The sequence below is a fragment of the Trichoderma citrinoviride genome, assembly GCF_003025115.1.
Source record: "Trichoderma citrinoviride strain TUCIM 6016 unplaced genomic scaffold BBK36scaffold_4, whole genome shotgun sequence".
NCBI classification, from domain to species: Eukaryota; Fungi; Ascomycota; class Sordariomycetes; order Hypocreales; family Hypocreaceae; genus Trichoderma; species Trichoderma citrinoviride.
The window spans coordinates 644,681-672,132 of record NW_020194712.1 but is presented as its reverse complement, the minus strand read 5'-3'; the positions used below and the strand labels follow the sequence as shown (position 1 = coordinate 672,132).

The window sequence follows — 27,452 nt, the reverse complement described above, 5'->3', positions numbered from 1 at the left end:
GAGAATATTACACGTCAGAAAACCAGTGCAGGCATTCGTCGCAGCCGAGTGTCAGCTCATAATGCCCTGAATGCATGGCGCCGATTGCTTCGCACACTCCGGCTTCTCGGTTTCACCGCTCAATGTTGGCCCATATAGATTTCATCTGACAGTTGTCGGCAGATAGAGCTGCATCGAATGAAACGTAGCAAACGACTGTGAATAACATCATCAAGCATCAAGCCAGAGGCCATCAATGACGACTGTATGCATAGCTCACCGCCAGAGCCACGTCAAGAAGCACTTCGAAAGATGAGCATCGGTCAGGATCATGAGAGACAACGGGGCAGGTGAGACGGCGTGGGTGTATAGTTGCGGATTTGTTGTTGAAGCTATCCTATGCACTGGTTGATGAATCTGGGCAGCTTCCCGAGGCCGCGGCGAGACAACAACGCTAGCATCCTCGGACTGGACTGAGAATTATGCGCGAGATTGGGCATCAACGGGGGGGCGTCAGTCAAGCGAGAGACTGGCGATGCTCGACACCGGGGTTTCTCATCTCCCATGGAACCTCTGATTGATCTGCACCCCTCGCGTTTGCGTGTCGGTGGCCGCAGCTGGGCTGCAGGAGAAAGTCGGATCTGGATACGATTCATGCGAATCTTGGCAGCGGCGCTGATGAGCTGCCCACGCGGTGCTTTCTCTAAGTCGGCCATCGTCACGATGCAGAGTCGACCTCCAGCCGCCACGGATATCCCGCAGGGAATAACATTGCTGCCCTCAGATGCGGCGATGCTCTAACAAGGGAAATGGGAAACACACATCTTGCATGAGCGAGTCAGGACCCCCATGCATGTTGAAAGGTTCTTAGCCGCCGTGCAGGGTCGATACAAAGAGGATATTGTCGCCGCTCTTCAGCTCATATTCCTCTTCTCCCTCCAGCTCCCAGTCGGCGTCGTTGATTAGGACTAGGATACCTGGCCGTCTGTTGGAGTCAGCATCGGTCCGCACACTAGTTGCGATGCAATGGATGGGAATAGTTGAGCGGATCAAGAAGGGCCGCGCCGCGGTTGGTCCCTTCCATCGAGGCTATATGGTAGACTAGGGTTGATTGATACACACGATACCATCCCCACGGTGCCAAATAATTCCAAGTTGAGAACTTCTCATACTTGGCCAGCAGTTGTATGTCTGACAGATGAGAGGGCTAGGGGAGGGATGGGTATGATACATACAGATGGTCTTCCAGCACAAAGAGTTCCTTGCGGGTGTCCTTCATGACATGCTCGCAGAGATACTGTATCAAAAACGCAATGGTGGAAGGCTTGCCATCCTGATCCTTGGCAGGTAGGTCGAGGGAGTGGCGGCGTTGGTCCGAGAAGAGCATCTCCAGGCCTCCGCTGTGAACAGAGCCATTGGCATCTAGTTAGCCACCTCCTGACTCATTCTTCGTTTTCTGAACGAATAGCAAATAGCGGGATGGGGAAATGGACGGAGGAGGAATTCCGCTTGGCTAGCAGCAGCATCGACGATGGCGGCGTGAACGCTCAGCTCCAGCTGAAGGGATGGAAAAAGAGAGATGTGACAGGAGGTGCTTGAACGCAGACAGAAAGGGGGCGTGAGGGATGCTTACGAAAACTCCACGTCCAGGGTCAGATGCCCGGCGTCGTCTGCAGCGGCTGCGGCCATGGCGATGGGGCGCGATCGAGCGGACGGCGATGGTTGACGGAGATCGAGAGGCTGGTGGTGGTTGCGGAACTTGGCGATGGATGGCCTTGGCGGGTTGAGTCTGATAATGGCGGCAGGCCGATGATAGGCGCGGCTTATCGCGGGCCCTCCTGTAATTGTAGCGAGTTAAGCGCTGTATCACAGTAAGGCGAATCTACAAAGTACCTCCACTGCTAATGTCTCTGGACTCTTGCCATCCATTGCATCCGTGCCTCTGTGCGCATGAGATCTTTGCTAAGTATCCATTAATGATAGGAAGCAAACACTTCACATCAAGAGAATACTTTATTGTTATACTTTCAGAACGATTTCGTGAAGCTATTGCTAGATACTTCAGGTACATTGACTCTCAGCCTTTGCTGTAATACCTCCAGTACCGCCCAAGCGCCAAAAGCCGCTACCAGAGAAAAAAAAGTCTGCTCACAAGCTTGCATGTCACACACACACAACCTCGTCACGTGAATCCCTCTCGTCTCTTCATGAAGCCCAGTATCATCATCAAGATCAGTCTTCACAAGGGAACCGGCAGAGACATCTTCGTGACATGAGCTCAGACGGCGTGACGGTAGAGCATCTCGCCGCCGGTGCAAATAGACAGACGGCGGTTGCGGACTGGAACCGGACGGGGCTGCTGGCTTATGGAACGGACTGCAATATCGCTCTGTGGCGTCCAGCTGTGAGTCCTATCGAGTTTTTTGTCATCTTCATGGCTTCATATATAACATACCTTATATATACACATACAACGATCATATGTACCTAATCTCTTCATATGTCCGTGAAGCACCGTGTCTAATGTTACTCTCTGCTCTAGGCAAACCCCCCTAGAGGCGTATACAGGCTCCTGAACGGACACAAGGAAACCGTCAAGGCCGTGTCCTTCCTCCCAGAGCTTGAGAATGACCCCTCGACGTACTTCATCAGTGGCTCGGATGACAAGACCATAGCCGTATGGAAGTCAACCGACGACAAGCAAGACTTCAACTTGCTTCAGACCGCATCCGAGCACACTGGACCCGTGAACTGCGTTGCCGCCTTGCGAGTTGCTGCTGACCAGCCCAAATGGATCGTTGCCACGGGAGCTGCTGATGCAACCATCAGGATCTGGAGCTTCGACAATGATCAGCTGCAGTTACTTCAAACCATAAACACGGCGCCGAAATACTTCCCTCTGTCCCTTTCCCTCAGCACTCTCGGCGCCGACAACGACGCTTATATCCTCGCCTCGGCCGGCACAAGGGACGTCGTTCAGATCCTGACCGCCGAGGCGAGGCAAGGCACCACCCTTCAGTTCAACCTCCAAGCAACCCTCAGCGGCCACGAAGGCTGGCTGAGATCCCTCAGCTTCGCCAAAGAGACCAACAGCCCGGATAGCGATCTGCTTCTTGCGTCCGCCAGCCAGGACAAGTACATCAGGATCTGGAGGGTTCACCAGGGCAAAGAACTCCCCGCCCTGGCGGCCGAAGGCTCAGACCCGTCGAGCGGCGCCTTCATGCCGGGCAAGTCTCCTTCCAACAAGGCGCACTGGCTCAAGGCTTCTGGAAAGGACTATTCCGTAACCTTTGAGGCCTTGCTGCTGGGCCACGAGGACTGGATTTACAGCGCAAAGTGGCACTCACAGGCCGGTGGCAAGCTGCAGCTTCTGTCTGCTTCTGCTGACAACTCGTTGGCCATCTGGGAAGCCGACCCCAGCTCCGGGATCTGGGTCAGCATGGTGAGGCTCGGCGAGATTAGCAGGGAAAAAGGCGCAACAACGGCGACGGGGAGCACAGGCGGCTTCTGGACTGGTCTCTGGTCTCCTGATGGAAGGTCGGTGGCCTGCCTCGGTCGGACCGGCAGCTGGAGAAGGTGGGAGTACGACGCCTCAGAGGATATCTGGAGGCCCTGCGTTGCCATCTCTGGCCACACAAAAGCAGTCACCGGCATCTCCTGGTCCAAAGACGGCAGCTTCCTGCTCTCTACGAGCTCGGATCAGACGACTCGGCTTCACATGAAGTGGAAGAGCACCGGCACATGGCACGAGATGTCCCGCCCTCAGATCCACGGCTACGACCTCAACTGCATCGACTCACTCGGCTCCTCTCAGTTCGTGTCTGGCGCCGACGAGAAGCTCATGAGGGTCTTCAGCGAGCCCAAGGCTGTGGCCGCCATGCTCAGCCGCCTGGGAGGCATCGAGGAAGCCAACCTTGCTGACATGCCCGACGCCGCCAACATGCCGGTTCTCGGTCTCTCGAATAAGGCCATCGACGCCCTGGACGACGACCAGGAGATCCAGCCCATAGATGACCGCGATCGAGACGCCATGGACCCAGCCTCCATCGTCAAGAAGTCGTATCTCGACATTGACCACCCGCCCTTCGAGGAGACGCTGTCCCGACACACTCTCTGGCCCGAAACGGAGAAGCTCTACGGCCACGGCTACGAAATCTCCTGTCTCGCCACCAGCCACGACGGCAAGCTCATCGCCAGCGCCTGCAAGGCCAGCTCCGTCAACCACGCCGTCATCCGCATCTTCGAGACGGACAAGTGGACCGAGCTCAGGCCCCCCCTGGCGGCGCACTCTCTGACGGCCACCCGCCTGCGCTTCTCCTCCGACGACAGGTATCTGCTGAGCGTCGGCCGTGATCGCCAGTGGGCCGTTTTCGAGCGAGGCGTCGACGGGGACGGAGCCGTCCGATACGAGCTGCTGCGGTCCAACGCCAAGGGCCATTCCAGGATGATCCTCGACGCCGCCTGGGCTCCTTCTTCCTCAGAGCCCCTCTTCGCTACGGCAGGCCGCGATAAGCAAGTCAGGATCTGGTCCCCGTCCAAGAAAGAAGACGGCGGCGGCGAGGACGCAAAGGCCCCTCAGTTCGTGCAGGTATCCGCCCTGGCTTCCGATGGCCCCGTCACGTCTGTAGACTTCCTCGCTCAGCCTGTAGGCGACAAGTACATCCTCGCAGTCGGCACTGAGAGCGGCCGACTGAGCCTGTGTGCTGTGTCCAGAGACCGGTCATCCGTGTCGGAGCTGCCGATGCATCCTGAGTGAGTTTCCCCCCTTTTTGTCTTGTTCATGACCCGGGGCTTTTATTTTTCTTTCTTTGCTTGTTCGCGTTGTTCACAAGGCTAACGAACGAACACGCATAGGCTGTTTCTTCCCAAGACGGTGCTTCAACTGGCATGGCGCCCGGTGAACAAGGACAATGACGAAAACAAGTATGAGCTAGCCGTCGCAGGAGAGGATAGCTCATTGAGACTGTATGGCTTTGGGGAAGAAAATCTCAGGGGGTAGAACCGGCCGTGGATGGTGCCATAAGAAATCGACAACTCATCCAAATCGTGGTCGAACGAGACCAACTAAAACATCACGTTGCTCATCTGGCTACAAATTCATTCTTGATATTCGTTCTATTATTGTATAGTAGGTGTAATTGTAGTAGTAGTAGTAGTAGTAGTAGTATGATGTACCATCATTGTGCCTGCTCTTCCATCAAGCTTCCTCGAAAATGAATATTACCCAACGCCCAAGAAGAAAGAATCAACAAAAAGCCACAAGATTATACAGGTCCAATCCGCGAGAGCTCCTCCCTGTCGCCTGTTTTACATCTCATTAAACGCTCAGTCTTCGCAGCATCGCCAGCGGTCAAACCCTCTCTCCCCCCCAATATTCGTATCCATAACTTCATATATGCAGCCCGTTTATCTTCTTGTTCTTTTTCTTTCTTTCCTTTGTTCGTTTTGTTCGACACCCCACGGCTCCTCACCTCACAGCTCCCTGACAGCCGCCGCGGCGTTCTTCCCGTTCCCCAGCGCACCGCCAAAGACGTCCCTCGCGGACGCAGCGACGTCGATCGTCTCGCCGTTGATGTAGTACCACGCTCGGCCGGCGAGAATCGAAATGTGGTGCGGCAGGTAGAGGATGATGGCGATGGAGGTCAAGCCGAAGAGCAAAAAGGCAATCGAGTCTAGAAATAAACCCATCATATTAGCAAACAAGAAAACGCTTTCAATGCTTTTTCCGGACCAGCATTTGGCGCCAGCGGAAGGGTTCGGAAAGGGGATCGTGAAAGGGGGCCGAAACCCCCCGAGCCACGAATGCAAACGACGAGACAAAAGGAGAAAAGAGAGTATCGAGAATTGGGGGAGGCAACGAAGGGAGGATGAACATACAATACGCGAACTTCTCAATTGGAGAGAACAAATACGTGCCAAAGGTCACGTCAATCTGCAGCATCTTCCTGTCCACCATGTCTTTTATACTCCGAGACGCCATTTTGCCAATCTTCGGTCTTCTTTCTGACAGGCAGTGTCGTTGCCTCTCTTTGAGCCTCGTCTTTGTCGCAACGGCAAATTGCAGATGTGATCGATGGCGAGTATCGTCTAGCTCGTCGCTTCGTTTCCCAGGTCGTGAGGGGAGAGAGAGCGTCGTTATTCGTAGAGTGAGGCGACAATGTTTTCGGCTCGGCTTCCGTGGAGTTTTGAGGGATGAAAAGGAAGAATAGCGGGAGGCCAATTGAATTCGACCCAATTGAAGCCGACAGGAGTCGCTACTACCCAACGGAACTCGGAACTCTCAAGGTCCCCCTGGTTGGACGTTTACAGCGCCCGATTACAGCGGTCGCACAGCACCACGCCACGCCACGCCAGCGCGCCAGAGTCACTAAACCGTAGTTAGTATCAAGCCTCGGCCAGTCTTGCCCGACCACTCCCATGAGCTCTGCTCAGAAGCAACCTACGCATCACGACAACCTCATACAACGAAATATCGAATCGCCTCACTGTCCAACCGATCATGTCCCGCCTCGCATACCCTCTCCTGACACCTTCTATGTTCCAAACCCTCGTACAATCTACCAAAAGCATAATACCAAACCCCTCCTTCTTCAGCACAACCTCCGCCCTCCTCCAAAAGAACCTCCCACCCCGTCCAAAACCCCCACCCGACTCGGAAATCGAAGAATCCTACCTCAAAGGCAGCGGCCCCGGCGGCCAAAAGATTGTACGTTTTTACAAGTCTTCTTCCCTGAAAACCCCCCCGAGACCAAAAGAAAATCTATCTTTTCTCTCTCCTTCCTTTGGTTCTAAATAACAATCGTCGCACGAGGGCCTCAGAATAAAACAAACTCCGCCGTCCAGCTAAAGCACATCCCAACCGGCATCGTCGTCAAGTCCCAGGCCACCCGATCCCGCAGCCAGAACCGCAAGCTCGCCCGCGAGATCCTCGCCCAGCGCATCGACGAGCTCACAAATGGCGACCAAAGCCGCTCCGCCATCGTCGGGTCCGTCAAGAAGAAGAGGGCAGACAGCGCAGCAAAGAAGAGCCGCCGAAAGTACAGGCTGCTAGAAGAGGAGAGGGCGGCGGCGGCGGCGGCCGGTGCGGAGGCGGAAGCGAGGGAAGCAGAAGCCGAAGCATCAGAAACCGAAGCCGAACCCCCCACCGCGGAGAATAGCACGAGAGACACCTCCGAACCGAGTAGCGGCACAAGACAAGGCACGGGTAGCCATCCCAGCGAGACGGCGTCTGGCGACAATAACCAGCCCAGACACGGGTCCCGTGGATCCTCGTAAAATCAATCGTCGCACAAGCCTTGATATCGGGTCGTATAAAGACAATTGATACCTCGCCTTGCCGCGTACTCAGATGCGTCTCTACGAGGTGATACGGTGCATGTAATCAATCTTCTACAATGGTCTTGGGCAGCAAAACATTGTCACAACGTTCCATTTAACATGTCTAAGACCGGAAAGCGAATAAATATTTGTATCAACCTAAGCTTCTAGCCCCTAGACTCGCGTTGCGCATCCAGCCCAGCTGCCATACACGAGCCGTTGTATCCCCATCGGAGAAAAGCCAACGCCCACCCCCTTGACCCTGTCAAAAACTTTTCGTAAATATGAGACTCGATCGCAATACGTGCCAAGCCACGAAGGCACTGCGTGATTCGCCGCCTCCATGAGCCTGGCATGAGTGATTGGCGAAGGATGTAAGGTTTTGTCTTTGACCTCGCGTAGCTTCTAAACAACACCTGGTTAGCTGCTTGTCTCGCTTTTTGAGTCGTTGTGTTTTGCAATCTCACCTTAGAAGCACTTGCGGTGGACAATGGAGGGACCGCTCTCGTCGTACTCCTGCTTGGAGATCCACATCTGCTGGAAGGTGGACAGGGAGGCCAGAATGGAACCACCGATCCAGACAGAGTACTTTCGCTCGGGAGGAGCAATGATCTTGACCTTCATGGTAGAAGGAGCAAGAGCAGTGATCTCCTTCTGCATACGGTCGGAGAGACCGGGGTACATGGTGGTACCACCAGACTAGATGGGAGAATGCAATTAGCATCACGGTTCGGAACAAACGGTGTTGTAGACAAATGGAACATACCATGACAATGTTGCCGTAGAGGTCCTTTCGGACGTCGACGTCGCACTTCATGATGGAGTTGAAAGTGGTGACGTGAATACCACCGCTCTCGAGACCGAGGACAGAAGGCTGGAACAAAGCCTCAGGAGCACGGAATCGCTCGTTGCCAATGGTGATGACCTGGCCGTCGGGAAGCTCGTAGGACTTCTCCAAGCTGGAGCTCTGGGCGGCGGTCTGGATCTCCTGCTCGAAGTCGAGGGCGACGTAGCAGAGCTTCTCCTTGATGTCACGGACGATTTCTCGTTCGGCGGTGGTGGAGAAGGTGTAACCACGCTCAGCCAGGATCTTCATCAGGTAGTCGGTAAGATCACGACCAGCCATGTCAACACGAGCAATGGCGTGAGGGAGAGCGAAACCCTCGTAGATGGGGACAACGTGGGTAACACCGTCACCGGAGTCGAGCACGATACCGGTGGTACGACCGGAAGCGTACAGGGACAAAACGGCCTGGATGGAGACATAGAAGGCGGGGGCGTTGAATGTCTCGAAGACGATCTGGGTCATCTTCTCACGGTTGGACTTGGGGTTGATGGGGGCCTCGGTGAGCAGGACGGGGTGCTCCTCGGGGGCAACACGCAGCTCATTGTAGAAGGTGTGGTGCCAGATCTTCTCCATGTCGTCCCAGTTGGTGACAACACCGTGCTCAATGGGGTATCTCAGCGTCAGGATACCACGCTTGGACTGAGCCTCATCACCGACATAAGAGTCCTTCTGACCCATACCGATCATGATACTATGGCGATTTGGTCAGATCCAGCTTTCCCCAGAGTGCGGCCGAAAATGGCATGGCCGACACGCGAGCTTTCTGGATTCAGTGAAACTTACCCATGGTGACGGGGTCTGCCGACAATGGAGGCTGATGGCGTCGTTAGCAAAAATCGTCACTGAGAGCACAACGTGCGGTGGCGGCGCGAAAACGCCCAATGCACCCAAAGCGTATAGCTATGGTGTGGTTAAGGGGAGCAGAAGTGGGGTACTCACGGAAAACAGCTCGGGGAGCGTCATCACCGGCGAAACCGGCCTTGCACATACCAGAGCTGCACTGGTGTCAGCTATCGAGGTTCAAGAGATATAAAAGGAGCGCGGCGTGATGGAGTTGAGGATGCAAATGTGTCCCTTTGATCCCGCCGTGGCGTGGCGGCACCGGGCGATGCCTCCTTGCCCGCAGAGCCAAAGGTCGACAGAGAGGAGAGGTATCATGTCGGTGAGACAATGGCGGGGGAGACGGGAAACCTTACCCATTGTCGATGACGAGGGCAGCAACTTCTTCTGTAGAGCATCAAGAGCACATGTCAGCCAAGTCCTGTCATCAGCCAAAGGCATCTTCGTGATGCCTCGCTCCCAATGGCCTCGGCACCAAGGGGTTGAACGCGGCGCTTTCGAGGCGGCGGCAGGTGGCACGTACCCTCCATTGTGACTGATTAATGTATGAAGCTGATGAAAGACTTGAAGAGAGACAGAAAAGAAACTCGCGCGATCCCAGGATCTCGAGGGTTTGGCTGGAAGGGGAGGGAGAAAAAGAGGTTGAAGTTGAGGAAATATTAAGGTGACACGCAGTCGAAAGCTGGCGATTGGGGGGTGGGTGCTGTTGAAGAAGTAGAAAGAGTGGAGGGGGAGGAAAGGAGGGAAGTAAGTAACTCCGCTGCCACGATGGGCACACAGTTGTGGGCGGGACAATTGCCTGGTGGAGCAGCCTGCTGGTGTGTGGGAGGCGGCGAACCAGGGCGAGACCGCCTTGGTTGATTGGGGGGTGCTTTCGCTCGAGGTACTGTGCGGTACTGCCAGCCCGGCTCGAGGTACCGCCGCCGCAGCGCTGCCTGTGCGAGGAACCTTGCCTGGGCCTCGGAGTACCGGGCACGGCCGCGCAGCAGGGGATGGCAGCGCTGCCTGCCGCTTTAAGTGATTGGCTCATGGCGGTGGCTGTGGCTGGGGCTACCTGAGCAAGCAAGCACCAGCACGAGTACAGGTACACGGAGAGGCACCAGGAGACGAGGCGCTGGCGAGGTAGCCTCTACCGCGTGCGAGTATTCCTCACGACTTCCAATGTTCTCCATATCGACCTCCTTTAGGTCTCCTTTTAGGTCTCCTTAGGTCGCTACAGTAAGGTATCAAGGAATCGGCCAGTGGGGAGGAGAGGGGCTGCACCGCCAGATCAACCAGACGCCATCGTCACCTTTGCCCCCAGCTGTCGTCGGGAGCTGCGACTTGCTCCATTGCCTGTACATAAGCTCATCCACCGCCAGTTGGTGCTTATTACAGGCACAAGCAACTACTAAGTAAGCTGGGGAGGATAAAGGCCGCCTGATCGCTTCTAGCCAGCAGAACTGACGTTGTGTGCGCACTGATGATACTGAGTCGAGCTAGTCGAGGCAGCGAGATAAGATCCCTTCTTACTCCTGTCTCCAGATGGCGGCGGATGAGCTTCGTACGCGTCCGGGTGCGTAATACGCAAGCCACCAAGGCTGAGGCTCAGAGGGCCAAAAGTTGATGCCTTGTCTCGAGGTCTACCACCGTGAGACAAGGTAACCCGAAGGAGCATGAATTGAATGCCAGGCTGCCTTGGAAACATCGCAGAGCACAGTATTGCGGACCGGGAATGAATGAGAATTGGTGCTCCGAGAGGGGCACTTTTGTGAGGCTCTCCCGAGTTGACGGACCCCCCCTTCCTTCTTGCGGTTGATGACAGCCCGAGAAAAAGGGGGTCGGATGTGTGGCTGATGTTCTGTGTGTAGGTACGGAGTACATGTCCGAGAGATTGTGGACTTCCATATGGCCCAGCTGCTGATTGCCGTCCATTGGGATCGCTGCCAGGAGGCAACATATGGAACCTCTCTGTTGGCAGCAGGTCGAGGGGCACTATGATGTTGTTCTCGACGGCCTCTCCTGAAAGCTCTCAATTTCTCGTGTACCCCGTGCTCAGTACATTACGGGGTACAGCTAACGGGGTCTCGTTATGAGACGGACACCAGCTTTGATTCATCTTACTGTAGGTACGTTAGGCAGAGAGATTATCTCAATCTATCCGAGTCTCTTTCTGTTCACGAGCGTCAAGTTACACCCCCGAGAGGCAGCAGTATTCGGATCTTGCTGTAGGCATCTTGCATTCCAAATCCCCAGATTAAAGCCGCTCGACTGCGTAATCGATCCAGTCGTGCCGGCGCGCAAAGTCGGTCCCAGTAAGCAGCAACCGGCCCAAGCAGCTGGTGACGGTCTCTAGCCCCTTTTTCGTCCATTCAAATTTCCCCAGCCAAGCTCAGTTTTTGGCCACGCCAACACGTCGCTGTGCAGGAAGCGGAGGAGGGGGGACACGACAACCTCAGGCCGCGCCCAACTCGGCTAGCGCCAGTGCCGCCCTAAGCGATCCGGCGAGCTTTCTGGCAGGGACGGCGACAAGGCGAGCCTCGTATCGTCCTTCCGAGGGTCACGTGAGCATTGTGGATAAGTCATCACTGTGTGGCTTTACACCTCGTAGGGTATCAGACAGTGACGGTCGTTTTAGCTTCACGGAGGCATGCAATGGCTCCTTGGATGCAGGGCGGGATCAAAGGTCTTTCGGGAGATCTAGAGCTGCACGACGCGGCAATGCTGCATCCTCGTATGTCTGGTGCGAAGAAACTAGGAAGCAGTGCTCTGTGGGCGAGGCAAGGCTGCGGCGGCGCTGAGATTGTCTTAGCTGCTGAGCGATGCGTAGTTCACCATGTAAGCTTAGCATCTTCCGTAATGCGTGTAATCAAGCGAAGATACGCAGCAATACACTTGGCTCTATACTCTGTGAGATTACAGATTCTCAAGTCCGGGCACTCGTTGTTCATTCTTCTGCCTGCCATGTGAAGCCGAAATAAGGGTTGGCACTACGTCATTTGTCAGAATCCATCTCCTATGTACAATCGGCAGAGTTGAGGAGCTGGATAGGTACTGTTGTAGAGTCCCATGGCATATCAGACAGATTCGCCGTGAATCAGTCGGGCCAGCTGCGTTCCAACGATAGCATCAGCTCCAAGCATCACTTGTGAACATCGGATCAAACAAAGCACGGAGAACAAAACCAAAAAAAGACTACTACTACCACCACCACCCAGGACTGTGAGATGAACAAGTGGGGTAGCTTCTTGAGCCTCCAGTACCTCAGGGATAGAGGCCAGCTGTGATATGGAGTATCGGCCTTGCTTCTGGAAGACTGAAGGAAGTCCCCCGATACTTGAAAGCCTCATTTCCCGCTCCCAATCCCCGGAGATTTGCCTCGCAGAAAGTTTAATTACTTGGTGAAGCTGATGCTCAAGCTCTGGCTTCGGCCCTGGACAAAGCTCCTTGTAAGGCTAAGGCTGCAAAAAGCAATTGAACCTTGCCAGCATTCACTCCCCGCTACTCCTCTTGCGGCCTAGGGCCTTCTTGAAGTTTCCAGAACTTGCATCACCACCGGCGAAAATCTGAGGATTACTGAAGAGCTCCAGTATCGAAAAGCAACAAAAAGAGACTGCTCCCTGTCTGTCGAATTTCTTCAATATCCTCCTTGCGAAAAGTAATTACATTCATTCTCGCTAAAAACGAAGATCTACAATACAAATAACACAACCATCATGGGTGACAAACGACTCAACGACCTCCTGCGATGGAGCATCGAACACATGGAGGCCGACTCGCCTGTAAACCAGCCCACCAACGAATCCCGGCCGCCACCCACGACCAACCTGACCCCGGAGATCATGGCGGCCCTCATGGGCGGCCCCTCCGACGCCGAGCTGATGAAGGCGGCCATGGAGATCATCAACGACCCCGAGGTCAGCCTGGAGAACAAGCTCATCGCCTTTGACAACTTCGAGCAGCTCATCGAGAACCTCGACAACGCCAACAACATCGCCAACCTCGACCTCTGGACCCCGCTGCTCGACCAGCTGCGCCACGAGGAGAGCGAGATGCGCAAGATGGCCGCCTGGTGCGTCGGCACGGCCGTCCAGAACAACGCCCGCACGCAGGAGCGCCTGCTGGCCATGGGCGGGCTGCCCTCGCTGGTCGAGATGGCGCTCAAGCAGGAGGAGCCCGAGGACGTTCGGCGCAAGGCCATTTATGCGCTGAGCTCGGCCGTCAGGAATTACCAGCCTTCCATGGATACCTGCACGGACGAGCTGAACAAGCGGGGATTTGCTACTGCGTCCAAAGTCGACGCTGCCGATATGGATGCCGTTGACACCGTTATTCACGGCCTCAGAGACCATGTCAAGAATACGGCTCCTGCGACTTCATCATAAAGCTTACTAGCAATCCAAGACAAACTACATGGATACGATACGGAAAAGGGACATTCATGGGCTGGAGTTTGGGCGTTTGGCAGGCTTGGATGAATCAACCGATACGGTCTCGCATGTGGAGCTATCATACCATACATACATAGTATCTAACGGTCATGGTCTTTTTGTATATTGATACACAATACACTTGTTGTACACTTTATTTTTCTTTGTTCGGTTTTCCTCCCCCAAATATTTCCCAAGGCATGACACCGACATCATGTTCATCAATGCGTGACCTTGCCATAGAATGGGAATCCCAATGCTTCCATCAGCAGCCTGCCTTGTCTATCCGATGTCGCAGAGGTGTGAATGAAGATGTCGCAACCGGGCATCAGTTTGGGAGGATACATCTATCACCAAGGGTTAGCTTACGCTCACAAGGGGACCATTCCGACTGCCCTATACTCACATCGTAGTTGAACTCAATCTCGGGAAAGTAAGCCATCCAGGCGGGCTGCATGCCGAATGCAATATTGCCGGCGCTGTCGCCGCTGGTAGCCTTGATGCCCGGCCAGTCCTTGATCTTGGGCAAGACCAAGGTCACCAGCTTGTCGACAAAGTCATAGGCCGCACCGCCGCGCAGAGTCGTCTTGGCACCGGCCTTGGATCCCTTGCGGACACCCCAGTGGATGACGTTGTGCTTCACAGTCGTCACCTCGGGAAACTGGCCGCTGATGGCTTGGACCACGGCTCGGGCGACGTGGAGGTACTCCTTGTTGTCGGCTGCGAGGGGAGCGTATGAGTTGATAGTGACGGCCTCGATCTCGGGAATGTTGTTCCAAGTGATGTCCCGCTCTATTATCCCAAGTCTTGAGGAGCCTCCGCCTCTGGGCCCTCTGCTGGGTCGGTTCTTGTGGTATGGTGAGGATCCGTCCCATTGGCGCAGCAGTCCCTTTTGCGATTCGGGTGGTGTAGTTCCGGGAGGGATGTGTTTGTATGTGAGAGTCATGAGGTCTGGCGCAATGGTGCTATCGTACGTATGCTTCAACCGAGGGAAGCTAAACGGCCCAGGAACGAAATCGCGAGCCGTCGGATCGGATGAAGGCGGCGCCTGAATCGGATGCAGAGGGCCTCGATTGTACTTCGGAGGGTGGTATTGGTATCTGGGATTCGTGTTAGCGATGGCTCTTCTACTCGAACCTTTGGCGGCAGTCAATACCGGTTGCCAGGCAGCCTCCTCTCTTTATGATCCCGGCTGCGTGCCTCCTCAAAAGCCTTGACAACGTTCTCGTCGGGCGGCGGCGCCGTGAAAGAGGATGTCGATTCGATGTCGGCAATGCCACCGTCCTTCACGGTGGCATTGTGCGCCGGTCTAGTAGAGGCAAACCCTCTGGCGCAAAGCGGAACAGATTGATGCGCAGGAATCTTTTGCCTCAAGGCTCGTGCCAGGCGAGCACCTTCTCGGGAGACCGCCATCTTCGGGCTTGAGCTGAGGCCGCAATGCTTCGTCCAAGGTTGAAGTTCCCTTTTACTGCCCACCATCCGCTATCTCGAGGCAAATGGGATTTTTCCAATCGCTAGCTGCCGGGGCACTAGCCACAGACTAGCCCGACCAAGGCTGCGCCACCCGACTGCCGTTTGTGAGATAAGGTACCTATCGGCAGAGATGTGGCGGTGCAGTGACTCTCTGTCCGTCAGCGTCAACCTGAAAGTCCATGCCGTCCATCAACTCATCACCGGAATATCAGTGATTCCTGCACGGAGTACTACTGCCTGGTAGGCTACTGTCATAGTCCGCATCAAAATATGGATTCGGTACAAAGTAGCATGCAATCCGTATGATCTAATCCAAGCAGGAAGCTATTTTGGGTAACTCGTGAGACTAGCCTACTCAGCCGCGTGAACATTCTGTGCAATATTCCTTGTTTTTGACAAAGAGATGGATTCATCAAGTCACGCCATAAGAGATGAAATCTGCTGACATTCAGCATCTGCAGGTCCAGGCGCTTCTTAGACGCTTTTCGGTTTTGCATGATGATATCGTCCTCCAGCAAGATCCCGTGAATTGGACGATCAGGGTCCTTGTGCAAACTTTCGAACATCTTTCCAGGGTCTACCTAGGTAAGTACCTTTACTTGAACCATGAAAGGGCATTGTAGTCTGACACATGTCTTGAAGTTTCGCTGGGTTAGAAATTACAACTCGAAGTTTCTACAATGTAATCAGCCACACCCCCCTTCCCCTCCCCAAAAGCTCAAGGTTTGTTTAGGTGGCTTGTGACTTGAACAGAAACAACTTTACCTTTCTCTTAAGGTAATCAGCCAAGTCGTCCAAGGTCTCGCCCTAGCTGCTGGTACATGGTCCTCCTGTGATTCCTCTTCGTACGCCATGACCTCAAGTCCCCGCTCCTTCGTTCACAGCTAAGAGAAATACCGAGTCTTTGGGCAGGTAACATGACTGTTAATGTGGACATGGAACCAAACATGAGGCCGCGTAGGTGCTCGTACTTTTGCCCGCATTCGTGCTAGACTTGCGTAAACCCTTTGGGGGACTTTGGGGAACCAAAATTGCCTGCCTTGGACGGTCGTGGGAGAATTACGTATAGTAGGCATCTGTAGGCGAGCCACGAGTCTCTCGGCAAAAGTCAGTTTGACAGGGCACGAGAACACAAGAATTGGCAAAGGGCCGCTTCGGCGCCGCACAGACTCGCCGCCGGTGATTTTCAAGTTGATCAAGGCAGCCACCAGACGTTGACGGCGCTCGGATGCTTTCTGCTTGCTCATCAAAATGGCGTCTGTTGTACCGGATGATTGGCGGCAACGCATGACATGATGAGGAGGCGGAAGAGATCAACTTGCGGACGCCGCCATGCCCGCTCAGCTGCAATCCAAAGAGTGATCCCAGTCCAAGTGAGGACTGCCCTGTAATACATGGATACATTAGAACGGATCATGCATCGTCGAGCGATCTAAGGTACATGTACCTATAAATCTCGCAGTACCACGGCGAGGGATCGCGGGCTGCCGCAGGGTGCCACCTCAGTGCAGTATCGCACCGCTGTAGCGCCGTTCGAGGTCCCTACAGCCCACTACCAGCGTCCCTGGCTCGCCTGGATCCACCCAGTGTCCCGCCCCCGCCACTGTAACATCAGCCAACGCGAACCACTAACTTTAGCACTCGCTTCCGCCAGGCCTTATCTGAGGCTGATGTGCACCTGGGACTTGGAACTACAACCAGCCTCGAGAACCTTACCTTAACCTTACCAGCACCAAGTACGTCAATGTAACTGCGCAACGCAACCACCTTTGTCCTCCCTCTCCCGTCTGGGAAGATCCGTCCGCTTCTCGAAAAGCCTCTTAGCCTTAGATTGTCCCATTTGCTGAAGCCGACCTAGCAGCCCTACAGCCCCCGCGACGCAGCCTTTCGCCCGGAGCTGGACGTTTCGCCGCGAGTCCAACCGATCAGTCGATACCACCTCGAAGCAGCTGTCGCGCCCAACATAGAAGAAGACGGAGGGTTACTTTCAGGGCAGGAAACGACTCGCAGCTCCAAGAAACATCGTCACCGAACGGCCAGCCCCGTAAGCGCCTCGCCGAGACTTGTCTCGCCCTATAATGGGGGCGTACCACCCGCCTCATCTCTCTCTCGGCGCCGCGAGAGTTTGATTCCCACCACTCTAACCTCCTCCTCGTCATCGGGCTGAACCTCTTTTGAAAAGCGGACAGCCATGAAGGAATTCCCCAGGAAGTTCCTTAGCCTACGGGACAAGAGCGGCGAGCACCATCGTAGCAAGTCTGCTCCTCCCGCAAACAAGGTAAATCTATTCCTACCAACCTACCTACCTACCTATCCATGCCCTCGATGCGCGACGAAACCTCCCAGCCAGAACTTTTTTGTTTGAGCAATGTCTTTCATCGAGCTTGCAATCGACTACTTGAAGACGCCCAAGCCATCCAAAGCTCCCACTCCCAAGCCCGACACTCTTTGGTTGCACAATGTTAAACAGCAATGGCAGGCCCGTCCCCTCTCAGCCGAAGCGTTCCGCGCCATCTTCAAACCCGATCATGCGAGACAAACTCACATGAACGAGCTGGAAGCTGCGAGAGAAGCCTCCAAGGTGAGTTGACGCCATCATCTCCGCTGCCTTGACGAACAGTCGTCTCGAGACACTTCAGACAGAAGACTGACAATGGAAAGGTGGAGGACATTCAACGAAGTCTGGATCGGTTGGGCATTACCGATGTCACCGTCGACCATATCCGAGATATCTTGGCGACCAAGTTCGCAAATGGGGACCCAGAGCGCACTGTACAGTTCATCGACATCGAGCAAAAGGCTTCGTCTGGAGTCATTATCCCCTACGACCCGAGTGTTCATATGGTTGGTGCAGAAAACCGCAGCGCCGTCACTTGTTACATCGATGCCCTTCTTTTTGCCATGTTCTCCAAGCTGGATGCTTTCGAGTGCATGCTCAAGAACGACTTTCCGTTGGACGATCCGAGGAATAAGCTTGTCACACTTCTGCGCATCTGGGTCAACATGCTGCGGTCAGGCAAACTGATACATACAGATTTGGTAAGTACCTAGGGTGATGGAAAGTCCAAGGTGAATTACTTTCAGGGGAGATACACTAACATGTCTGCCTAGACCAAAGTAATCCAAGATACAATGGCTGAATGCGGCTGGTCCGATGCTCGTCTTTTGGAACAGCAAGATACCTCGGAAGCATTTGCTTTCCTCACGGAAAAGCTGGAATTGCCTCTACTCTCACTACAGGTCGACCTGTACCACCAAGGCAAACAAGACGAAGACGACCACAAGATTGTCTACGAACGATTGTTAAATCTAGCAGTGCCATCAGATCCTGATGGCAACGGCGTGAAGCTGGAAGACTGTCTAGAGGAGTACTTCAATACCCAAGTCGACGTGCTCAGAGACAGCGAAGAAGCAAAGAAGGCAGAGGCAGACGCCACAAGTCCTAGCTTGTCGCCTAAGATATTGATTCCGGTTCAGATCCAGCTCGTGAGAGATGGAGAAAGCGTCGCTAGCCCTGCAGTCATGACTTCATCTCCGCTCGAGATGTCGTCCGCGAAGCCCCCGGCAGATGCCCTACTGGAGAAGGACGAAGAGGAGAATCAGGAAGTTGAAGTCAATGTCGGTGAAGAAACGACTGGTGAGGGAGAGAGTCCGAAAGCACAGGCTACAGAAGAAGATTCCGAGGCAGAAAAGGCCAAGGACATACATGTCGAGGGGGAAGGAGCTGCGGAGCGAAAGGGTGATGGAAACGCTTCGGCATCAGAGCAAGTCAACGGAGCGAGCCAAAGCAGCCCTCTCGGAGACGTACCGCCATCGAACGCAGCAGGCGATCAGTCAACAGCTTCTTCCTCTAATCCGTTGAGGAACAGATCAGCAAGTGTCATCCAACGAGTACTGCTTGACGACCAGGGCCGCCCAACCAGTTCCGAGAACATTGCACGCAAAAGAACCAGTCTAAAGGGATCTACAGTCGTCAGGGCAGTTACTATACCTGCATGGCAATTCTTCCGCCTGATCCGTATGTACAAGGCATACCTACGAGTCACCTTTTCTTTGCTAATCTGTACACAGCCTGGCACGCCGTCAAGAGCACCGAGCCGCAGAACAACGTCGAGGTCGCAATGAACTTTGACCAGCGCCCAGTCGTAGGCATTTGCCTGAAGCGATATGCCATGACTGAGTCCGGTCGACCCCAGCGCCACAATACGTACATCGACATTCCGGAGAGCATGCGACTCCCTCACTTCATGCTCGCCGACGGGCCGCACATTGAAGAGGAGACGAATGGGCTAGCGACAGAGTACAAGCTTGTTCTGCAATCCGTCATCTGCCACCGAGGCGATTCTCTGCAAAGCGGCCACTACATTGCCTTTGCCAGGGTTGCCCCGAAGCTCTTGACGGATAACAGAAAGCATGCCATCGACCCACCTCCGGATTATGAGGAAGCACAATGGGTCAAGTTTGACGACCTGGAAATCGGCAATCGAGTCACGTTTGTCGAGGATATAAAGGAATCCCTGAAGGTCGAGATGCCGTACCTACTGTTCTATCAGATCGTTCCTATGGTCGACCCACCTGGTCCTTCAACAGACAGCACGGCGGGCGGGCCGCCGTCCTACGACGACTCGAGAAGCAGCCTCGAGAGGATGCGCTCGGTGGTCACGGATGATACGCCCACTAGTTCTACCCAAGGGTTGGTAACACGCCATGAGCCAGAAGTCTCGGCTTCTACTCAAGCACTGGCTGCGCATCATGAACATAAGGCCTCGGCCTCCACTCAAGCGCTGGTAACACATCACGAGCACCAACCCTCAGCCTCCACTGGTCGTCTAGGCCAAAGTAAGCCGCCCAGCATTCGATTATCCGCAGAAGTCGAGCGCCCGTCCCGCAAGTGGCTGGAGGGTATCAGCATGAACTTTGGAGGCTCATACGGAGAGACGGTCATGTCGCGTCGCCAGAGCTACGCCCTAACCGACTCCGCTGCTCAATCGCCAGCCATTACTCCCGACACCCAGTCGCCTGCTATGGCACCGGTTGATGAGCCAACATCCTCGCGCCTGTCGCGTGCCGCATCGCGCTTCAACTTGGGGAAGCAGAGTCGCCCGGCTAGTCAATCGGGCGAGGGTCGTATCAGTCTCAACTTGAGTCGCTTTGGCGGGCTGATCTCCAAGACGAGCAAAGAGCCGCTGCCGGAACCACCAGCTCTCAACATTTCATCTGCGAACTCTGCGGGACAACGCAGTCCACAGCCGGGATCCCCTACGTCGATCGAGAAGCAGCTGCTGACCCCCTCAGGCAACGAGAAACATGACAAATCGGATAAACCGGACAAGCACGAAAAGGCCGACAAGGCCGACAAAAGTGAGAAGCACAAGCATAGAAGGAAGAAGTCCAAGGAGAAGAACGAAAAGCAGAAGTCTGGGGATCAACCAGAGCGGGAGTGCGTGGTGATGTGAGGCGGTTCCGGGTTACTAAGGTATACATACACTGATTACAACCACGAGTTCGAAACGCACAAACGGCATCACGGGAGCCTTCCCCTGATTTGGATACATGCATTTACAAAAGCCGGCGTCTTAGATTGTGCTTTTGACGGAGGAATCCTCAGGTCCACGAAGGAGAGAGAAGGAGTACCTAGGTACTATATGTATCAAAAGAGATACCACGGCATTGTTGAAGTTTGAAGCCCTGTTGTTGCCGGGGCGAAATCAAACAGAGGTAAGAGAAGCAGAAGAAAATAAGGCAACTCAGAGTCTGTATACATAGAGAGATACCACGGCGTTTATGGGGCGAGAAGCTTGCTGCTGGGCGGACAAAGAGGTGTGGCTTCAAAGTGGGCGGGTTACAGTCAGTTACTATAGTCAGCCAGTTCTTGATAATTGAGAGTAATGGCTCGTTTGTTATGCGAAGGCGCTCTTCTTTGCTCTTTGATAATGAGTGTCTCGGTTGGTTTCGTCAAAAAATTGCATTACCATTCAAGCATTCGTTATTTCTCTATCTTCTCTTGTACAAATCCGCCTTGATGAAAAGAAACCTCAAGCAAGCAAAAGAATATTTGCTATACTTGAAAACTCCAGCCCCTTTTCCATCCCGTCCCTCTCCTTTTTGATCATCTTTTCTTGGTTTCCATTCAGCGGCACACAACCTCTCCTTTCTCCCCCTCCGATCCGAACTTTGATTGGAAAAACATGTTAGTATACACAGGGGGTGGAAATGCCATAACGCATTGAAGGCATGGTATTCCCATCCCTTAAAAGACATGAGAGAGAGAGAGAGAGAGCCACCGGTCATGAAGCACATTGACCTGCTCCTGATCCTCCGTCCCCGACCGTGAAAGCCTTGGCGTAGAAAGGAGGGCTTCACGGTCTTTTGAACAGGGAGGAGTTGTCAATGATTGTTATTCTTTTTTCTTCTTCTTGTTGTTTTCTTCCATTGGTTCCATTTCCCCATGTAGAGGGTGGAGATCAGGAAACGATATCGTCATCAAGTAAGAGCGGCGGAGGATGTTTGTTTTTTCTTCTTTTTTTTTTTTCTTAATCTTCTTCCCCGTACTAATCAGACAAGCCGTGGTTTGAGACGGCAAGATGAATCAACTCGTCCATTGTCGGCTCGCAGTCCTGCTACATTAGTTGTCTCTTAACCAAATCGTTGTTTGCGGAATCTGCCTCGTGGTGGGATTCTCCAATCGTTGTGTGCTTAGAAGGGAATGTTGGGGGGAGTCTGGCTGCCGAGAGCTTCCTGCTGGTCCTGAAGCTCCTCGGGAGCAGCCTCAATCGAGACACCGAGGCCAAGCTTGGCTTGTTGCTAATCAAGAAGTAAGCATTTTTGTTTTCCGAGTGTAACAGTAGGGGGCAGGGTTCACATACCGTAAAGTGGTCGATATCGGCAGCAAAGGTCATCATGACGGGGGGAGCCACGCGCTTCTCCAGGAGGCAGCTCAGCTTGCCCTTGGAGTCGACCTGGGCTCGGAAAGTAGACATGCGGAAATCGTACTTGGCGCCAATGGTGGTGACGCCCTCCTTCTGCAGACCGCCACCCATCAGACCGCCGGGAGAGGGAACAAGACCGAGGCTCAGATCAACGCCAGCCTGGACCTTGTCGGACAGCTTCCGCCAGTACGAGGCATTGACAGTACCCATAGCAGCCTGCAATTGAGCGGTGGCGACCCAGTCAGATGTCTTGTAGCGAGCGCAGTAGGAGACGGCACATTCGGGACCCTGGGTCAGGGCAGGGCGTTGCCAGAGGGTTTCCAGACCGAGAGCGAGCTTGGGGGTGATGGACTGCAGGTAGCTTCCGATGTAGATGCCGGTCATGCCGCCTTCGAGGAAAGAAGGGTTGAGCATCTTGAGAGACGCACTGAAGTCATCGCCGGTGTACTCGTGCTCGAACTGGGCCATGTCCTGGCCGCCGGGGGAGATGGAGAGCTGAGACTTGGAGACGAGCTTGTCGGTCCATCGGTAGTTGAAGCGGCCGGAGAGGGAGCCCTCGTTGTCGACGTTGCCTTGGCAGAAGACCTAGGTCGAGCTCGGAGTTAGGACACCATTAAACCATGCCGCAAAAGTTTCCGCCATAGGCAATGCAATGCTGTGCGCTATGCGATGCTGCTTACCTTGCCGGTGCCGTACATGGCGGCAAAGGTGTACGGGTTGATGCGTTCACCCATTGCGAACTGGTGGGAGACCTGGAACAGCGGCGCCATGCTGAAGATCTTTGTGAGGTCGGCGCGGATGCCAGTGAACATGTAGTTGTTGAGGAAGACATCGCGCTGGACCTCCTTGGACAGGTTCTCTATTGTGCCGGGGTTGGACAGGCCGAGCTTTGCCCTCCGCTCGGAGAAGTAGTTGACGGCATCTCCTATTGTCGCGGCGACGGGGTTGGAGAAGAGGAGGGACCGCAATGTGTCGACGGGGGTGGCCATGATGCCGGTGGGTGTGTGTGGCGGCTCTTTGGAGAGAGAGCCAAGCCGACGAGGAAGAGGGAGGGACTGGACGGCTGCAAGACGAGGGATGCGGAGGTCGATTCGCACGTCGCACGGCTGCGGTCAGAGGATCGCAGTCTGTAGTCGCTGTTCAGGTCAGCCTCGCGAGTGTTGGCGCTGCCGCAGTGGTCGAGCTCCGAAGGCGGCTGTAATGGGATGGAGAGGCGTTGAGAATAATTTTCAAGACGACCCAGTTTGCCAGGTCGGTAGCCTGCGGGAGCTGCACGAGCCACATTTGTGACGCCGCTTGGCTTCGCTTGGTTCTTTGCAGGCTCTGTTTTGCGTGGGCGGATGATACAATAATCCGGCCCGGTGGCTGTGGAGCACGTGGGTGCTCCTCTGTGGGTGCAGGTATCCGTAGGTACTCTTACAGTACCCCCAGGTCCTTGATCAACTCCAGGCTCCTTTTTACAGAAATTGAAGCTGTCAATGATGCATCTGAATCTCAAATAATCTCATTGTTTTCGATCAGAATTCAAGTACATTCGATGCCGCGTCAATGGCCCTTCTCTTCACAAGCAATCGTGAGGAAAGTGCAGTAGTATCACAGCGAATGGCGGGGCAATCGAGAACCTGATCATGTCAGCCGCCGAGTGACGTACCTACTTTACCGCGGCAGTCCAGACGGGAGTACTTGCAGGTACCTCCGTAAGTGCCCGTAGCGCCGCCTCACCTGCATGAAGCGGCCTCATCATTTTGCATCCGTCAAAGCCAGTACCCTAGAACCGAATATATCCGCCCAAGCATACCTTAGCAAACGCGGCTGCAGCCCTTCTTCGCGGCATTCGGACAGCTTCATCGATATCACGAATCTGCATCCATACAGATACGGCCTGCACCTACAGGCTTCCCTAGAGCCCAGAGCCCAGAATACTCATTCAAGCAACCGAGCATCTCCTCGTCCGAGTCCCTGCTGCGTCATCATTCCTCGGAAGCGGGGCGCGAGGCTGAACTCAGTTGGAAAGCATCTCGCATATCACACCGCACAAACGTCCTCAGCTCTCGCTCAGGTTCTACACACATTCTCACCTCCAAGGCCCTCGGTGCCTGCGGGTGTATCACTCAGCTCATCAGCACATAGGCTCGGATCTTTCAGGAGCCAAGAAAAGCCCAATCCACATTGGCACCAATCCTGAAATTACAGATTCCGGACCCAAAAACAAGCTTCAAGCGCATCATCCGATTGCCTGCTCCAAGTTAATTCAAGGTGGCAGAATGGATACCTTACTGTGAGTGAGAAAATCTCATACGTTCTACTTAGCATGTGCAAGACATCGGACCCGGAGATTCACCATCGTGAAAGCCCTTCAAAGCTTTCACGCCTAGCCCGCTCACTTCTCCTATTCAACCCCTGCCCCCCTGACCCATCCAGCCTTGACCACGTCGTGTTTGTCCGCTACGTGCGACTTTGGAAACCAGTTTTCCACCTTCATTGTGCAAAATCTGATTTTGACAAAATGGAAAGCAAACTGACTAACCCGCCCTCCAGAACCGCTGAGATTGCGGCAAACGCTCCCCGGTATCGCCGGAGGAGCTCAACCTTCATCGACAGCATCCATGATGTCTCGGAAGACAACGACATGGCGCCCGCCCAACTCTACAGCACCATGTCTGGGCGGCTGTTTCACTCTGGCCGTATTGCCATTGTCATGGTTGGCCCGCCCGCTCGAGGCAAGACGTAAGTAGAATGAATTATTTCGAGAGTGCAGAAGCTCAGTCTAAACACTGACATTGTGACCAGGCATATTTGTGTATCCATGGCACGTTATCTCCAGTGGCTCGGTGTCAAGACTCGTATTTTCCACTTGGGAGACTACAGGCGAGCAACCATTGGTCCCGAAGGCACGCTCCCCGATGACTACTTCTTCCCGGATGCATCTCCTTCATCCGTCATCCTTCGCCAAAAGATTCTCAAGAAATGTCGTGAAGACATCTATGCCTGGCTGAACCACGAAAACGGCCAAGTCGCCATTTACGATGCCGTAAACCCCACGGCGAGCGGAAGACGCGCTCTGGCCAAGGAATTTGCAAAGCATGACGTCCAGGTAAGGGCTTATGGCTACTGGAACTTTCCCCTTTCACTCCCCTTCATCTTTGGCTCTGCTAACATTGGCCCCTTGACAGACTTTATTCATCGAGTCGTATGTGAATGACGAGCAAATCCTGCATGACAATGCCATCAATGTCAAAATCTCTTCGCCCGATGTAAGTATTGATGAGCTCAAAGCGCACCTGCATCGTTTTCTCCCTCGGCTACTAATAGTGACTGTAGTTTGCTGGAATGGATCGCGAGGAAGCGGCAAAAATGTACCTGAAAAGGATAGAAATGAGGATTCCTGTGTTCGAGACCATGGAAGAAAAGGAGCTCAACTACATCAAGATGATCAACGCCGGTCAAAAGTTCTTTTACAACAACCTCAGCTTCAACTACCTCTCCCACAGAATCGTCTTCTACCTCACCAACCTCCACATCAAGTCCCGAACCACCTTCTTTGCCCGGGCAGGTACAACAGCGGAAGAAGATTCCTATAAGGCAGACGCCGAACTCTCAGAAGAGGGCAGATATTACGCTAAGATGATGTCCGAGACGCTTCTGAAACATCGCGAACAAGAGAGGCTGGAACAGATTGCCAAGGGCAAGCCCGATACTCCCCTACGACCGCTTTCCATCTGGACGTCCACTCGTCTTCGCACAATTCAAACGGCCGACTACCTCAAAGAAAAAGGCTACAAGGTTCGGCAGCGCTCTCAAATGAGTCAGATCAACCCCGGTGTCTGCGAAAAAATGTCAGAGCGAGTAATCAGGCAGATATACCCCGAAGAGGTTGAAAAGCATGCACTCGATCCCTATCATCATCGATATCCTCGTGCCGAGGTAAGTTACATGTGCACCGAGTCCGCTTCCGTCACAAGGATCGATAGCTAACTCGGCTTTCTGTTGTGCAGTCCTACCACGACCTTGCTGTTCGACTCGAGCCCATCATCCTGGAATTGGAGCGAGAACAGAGTGACTTGCTGATTATCGCACACGAGTCTGTTCTTCGCGTGCTGTTCGCCTACCTGATGCACTGCTCCACCATGGATATCCCCAGTCTCAAGTTCCCCCGTGACGAGATCATCGAGATTATTCCAGCAGCCTACCAGAACGAAGCCAGGCGTATCCGCATCCCCAATTTGGACCCCAAGATGCTGTCTGCTTCTCCCGATGATATCAGGGTACCAGGAAGCCGGCCCATGAGCAGGCCTGAGAGCGGCCAGATGAGTCCAATTGCTGGCGGCCTAGGTAGCCCAGCTGAGCCGCTGGGCGGGTCGACGGAGATGGTGGTCAATACATCGAAGGACTTGGTCGCGGACAAGATCCACGATGAAATCTAAAGACAGTTGATGGGCATCGAACTTACAGCGTCGACAGTCTCATTGCTTGTCCAATGAGAAAAAAGAGAGTGGCAGAGGCCGAAACCATGCAGGATTGTTTCGTCGCTGATCATCCAGGTCGCAGACAGACAACAGAGACCTAATACATACCTTTGGAAACCCTTTTGGCGGCCATTTCAGAAACGGGACGGGGTAAAGAGCGCAGTCGAGACCGCAAGCACGAGCTCCCTGGACAGCCCGATCCTCCCGCTCCTTTGGATAGACGAGCTGCACGTAATTCGAAGTGTCCCGGCTTGCTGCAAGCAAATGAGCCAAGAGCCTACCATCGATGCGGGAAGGGGAGGACTCGGCCGACCGGTGCTGCCGCATAACTTGGACGAGTTGAGAAATTTGGGGGCCACCCTCACTGAATGCTGCCAGGACGAAAGCCAGACGGTGGGCGCCCTTACGTTTTGGCTTGTTACTGGCTGATGGATATTGCCTCCTGGAGCTTGTATGAGGATTTCTGCTAGGATGTCGTTTATTGCTTCTGTTCCAAGAATGCCAAGCAAGGTTGTGAGCTGGAGAAGAGGATTGTCACTTGGAGATATACATAACCCTTCCCCTCCCTGGTATTTCTCGCAGATTGCCATAAGCAGTTTATATATCTTCATCAGTCCCTATCACATTCCTTTCCGGTCAACCAACTGCAGCACTACTACCTACCTAGTCAGCGAACCCAATTCAAACATTGAAATAAAGACATATATTTGCAGGTTGCCCCAAATGAGATGTGTTCCTGTGCTATATAGACAGGGCTGGACTTTTCCGCTTGATTCGTTCTGTTTTTTTCTCTTTCTTAACCGGCACTTGTGGATCTGAGAAAACTGGAGGAGCATGTGATAAAAGAAGAGTGGGAGGGTGAGGCTATGCTATATGTCCCGGGCGAAATGTGCGGCTGGTGTTGCAGTCGAGACGGAGTTTGGGTAAAAGAAGCGGATGTGGCATCCGAGGAGAAAAAGGATTTGCCACGAAAAAAACACAGCCGGAAAAGGGGGAGGTGAAAAGCATATGGAGTTTTGGAGGAGAGATATATATATGCAGCTTTCTTTGTCAGGAAACTCATAACTTAAGAAAGCTGTCTCGACTTTCTCTTCCCTTCCGGAGCTTCAAGAATATGGCTCATGGTTTCAGAAGGTGGGCGACTCCGTTTCGAATGAGTTCAAGGCTTCTCGAGTTTTTTTTTTTTTTTTTT

General features: G+C 53.9%; 10 protein-coding genes across 10 annotated transcripts; 5 read left to right on the top strand and 5 right to left on the bottom strand.

The window, feature by feature from the left end:
• Positions 1 to 846: 846 nt before the first annotated feature.
• BBK36DRAFT_156640 (ubiquitin related modifier 1) lies at positions 847 to 1,703 on the bottom strand (the record flags this gene model as incomplete). Its single annotated transcript, XM_024897650.1, has 3 exons — positions 1,613 to 1,703; positions 1,215 to 1,379; positions 847 to 964 (listed from the first exon to the last, which is right to left on the bottom strand). Exons 1-3 carry the CDS (start codon positions 1,666 to 1,668, stop codon positions 847 to 849), a joined length of 339 nt encoding a protein of 112 aa, XP_024751302.1. The 5' UTR covers positions 1,669 to 1,703.
• Positions 1,704 to 2,251: 548 nt separating this feature from the next.
• BBK36DRAFT_1115352 (WD40 repeat-like protein) lies at positions 2,252 to 4,735 on the top strand (the record flags this gene model as incomplete). The annotated part of the gene is made up of 2 exons (XM_024890123.1): positions 2,252 to 2,383; positions 2,522 to 4,735. The coding sequence occupies 2 exons, from the start codon at positions 2,252 to 2,254 to the stop codon at positions 4,733 to 4,735; spliced, it is 2,346 nt and encodes a 781-aa protein (XP_024751301.1).
• A 716-nt stretch (positions 4,736 to 5,451) lies between these two features.
• Positions 5,452 to 5,959, bottom strand: BBK36DRAFT_1167279 (hypothetical protein; the record flags this gene model as incomplete). The annotated part of the gene is made up of 2 exons (XM_024895027.1): positions 5,452 to 5,651; positions 5,857 to 5,959. 2 exons carry the CDS (start codon positions 5,957 to 5,959, stop codon positions 5,452 to 5,454), a joined length of 303 nt encoding a protein of 100 aa, XP_024751300.1.
• A 519-nt stretch (positions 5,960 to 6,478) lies between these two features.
• On the top strand, positions 6,479 to 7,254 carry BBK36DRAFT_1194484 (hypothetical protein; the record flags this gene model as incomplete). The annotated part of the gene is made up of 2 exons (XM_024896857.1): positions 6,479 to 6,685; positions 6,799 to 7,254. The coding sequence occupies 2 exons, from the start codon at positions 6,479 to 6,481 to the stop codon at positions 7,252 to 7,254; spliced, it is 663 nt and encodes a 220-aa protein (XP_024751299.1).
• A 256-nt stretch (positions 7,255 to 7,510) lies between these two features.
• Positions 7,511 to 9,684, bottom strand: BBK36DRAFT_1207511 (Actin/actin-like protein). The gene is made up of 7 exons (XM_024897413.1): positions 9,507 to 9,684; positions 9,340 to 9,370; positions 9,083 to 9,138; positions 8,927 to 8,957; positions 8,063 to 8,834; positions 7,764 to 7,995; positions 7,511 to 7,701 (listed from the first exon to the last, which is right to left on the bottom strand). The coding sequence occupies exons 1-6, from the start codon at positions 9,511 to 9,513 to the stop codon at positions 7,765 to 7,767; spliced, it is 1,128 nt and encodes a 375-aa protein (XP_024751298.1). The 5' UTR covers positions 9,514 to 9,684; the 3' UTR covers positions 7,511 to 7,701; position 7,764.
• Positions 9,685 to 12,678: 2,994 nt separating this feature from the next.
• Positions 12,679 to 13,347, top strand: BBK36DRAFT_1114405 (Fes1-domain-containing protein; the record flags this gene model as incomplete). Its single annotated transcript, XM_024890025.1, has 1 exon — positions 12,679 to 13,347. The coding sequence occupies one exon, from the start codon at positions 12,679 to 12,681 to the stop codon at positions 13,345 to 13,347; it is 669 nt and encodes a 222-aa protein (XP_024751297.1).
• Positions 13,348 to 13,613: 266 nt separating this feature from the next.
• Positions 13,614 to 14,805, bottom strand: BBK36DRAFT_1157654 (ribosomal protein L5; the record flags this gene model as incomplete). The annotated part of the gene is made up of 3 exons (XM_024894027.1): positions 13,614 to 13,739; positions 13,799 to 14,492; positions 14,549 to 14,805. The coding sequence occupies 3 exons, from the start codon at positions 14,803 to 14,805 to the stop codon at positions 13,614 to 13,616; spliced, it is 1,077 nt and encodes a 358-aa protein (XP_024751296.1).
• Positions 14,806 to 17,056: 2,251 nt separating this feature from the next.
• Positions 17,057 to 20,321, top strand: BBK36DRAFT_1115412 (cysteine proteinase; the record flags this gene model as incomplete). The annotated part of the gene is made up of 7 exons (XM_024890129.1): positions 17,057 to 17,143; positions 17,345 to 17,446; positions 17,527 to 17,904; positions 17,977 to 18,471; positions 18,631 to 18,883; positions 18,937 to 19,520; positions 19,578 to 20,321. The coding sequence occupies 7 exons, from the start codon at positions 17,057 to 17,059 to the stop codon at positions 20,319 to 20,321; spliced, it is 2,643 nt and encodes an 880-aa protein (XP_024751295.1).
• Positions 20,322 to 21,561: 1,240 nt separating this feature from the next.
• BBK36DRAFT_1167265 (hypothetical protein) lies at positions 21,562 to 22,783 on the bottom strand (the record flags this gene model as incomplete). Its single annotated transcript, XM_024895026.1, has 3 exons — positions 21,562 to 21,669; positions 21,732 to 22,379; positions 22,475 to 22,783. 3 exons carry the CDS (start codon positions 22,781 to 22,783, stop codon positions 21,562 to 21,564), a joined length of 1,065 nt encoding a protein of 354 aa, XP_024751294.1.
• Positions 22,784 to 24,058: 1,275 nt separating this feature from the next.
• BBK36DRAFT_1167264 (bifunctional 6-phosphofructo-2-kinase/fructose-2,6-bisphosphate 2-phosphatase) lies at positions 24,059 to 26,218 on the top strand (the record flags this gene model as incomplete). The annotated part of the gene is made up of 6 exons (XM_024895025.1): positions 24,059 to 24,072; positions 24,333 to 24,521; positions 24,585 to 24,888; positions 24,968 to 25,048; positions 25,116 to 25,718; positions 25,790 to 26,218. The coding sequence occupies 6 exons, from the start codon at positions 24,059 to 24,061 to the stop codon at positions 26,216 to 26,218; spliced, it is 1,620 nt and encodes a 539-aa protein (XP_024751293.1).
• Between the last annotated feature and the right edge of the window lie 1,234 nt (positions 26,219 to 27,452).

Coding starts and splice junctions, on each gene's coding strand:
- BBK36DRAFT_1207511 (XM_024897413.1), bottom strand. Junction 8,835..8,926: donor GGCAGACCCCGTCACCATGG/GTAAGTTTCACT, acceptor AAATCGCCATAG/TATCATGATCGGTATGGGTC. Junction 7,996..8,062: donor TCTACGGCAACATTGTCATG/GTATGTTCCATT, acceptor TCTCCCATCTAG/TCTGGTGGTACCACCATGTA.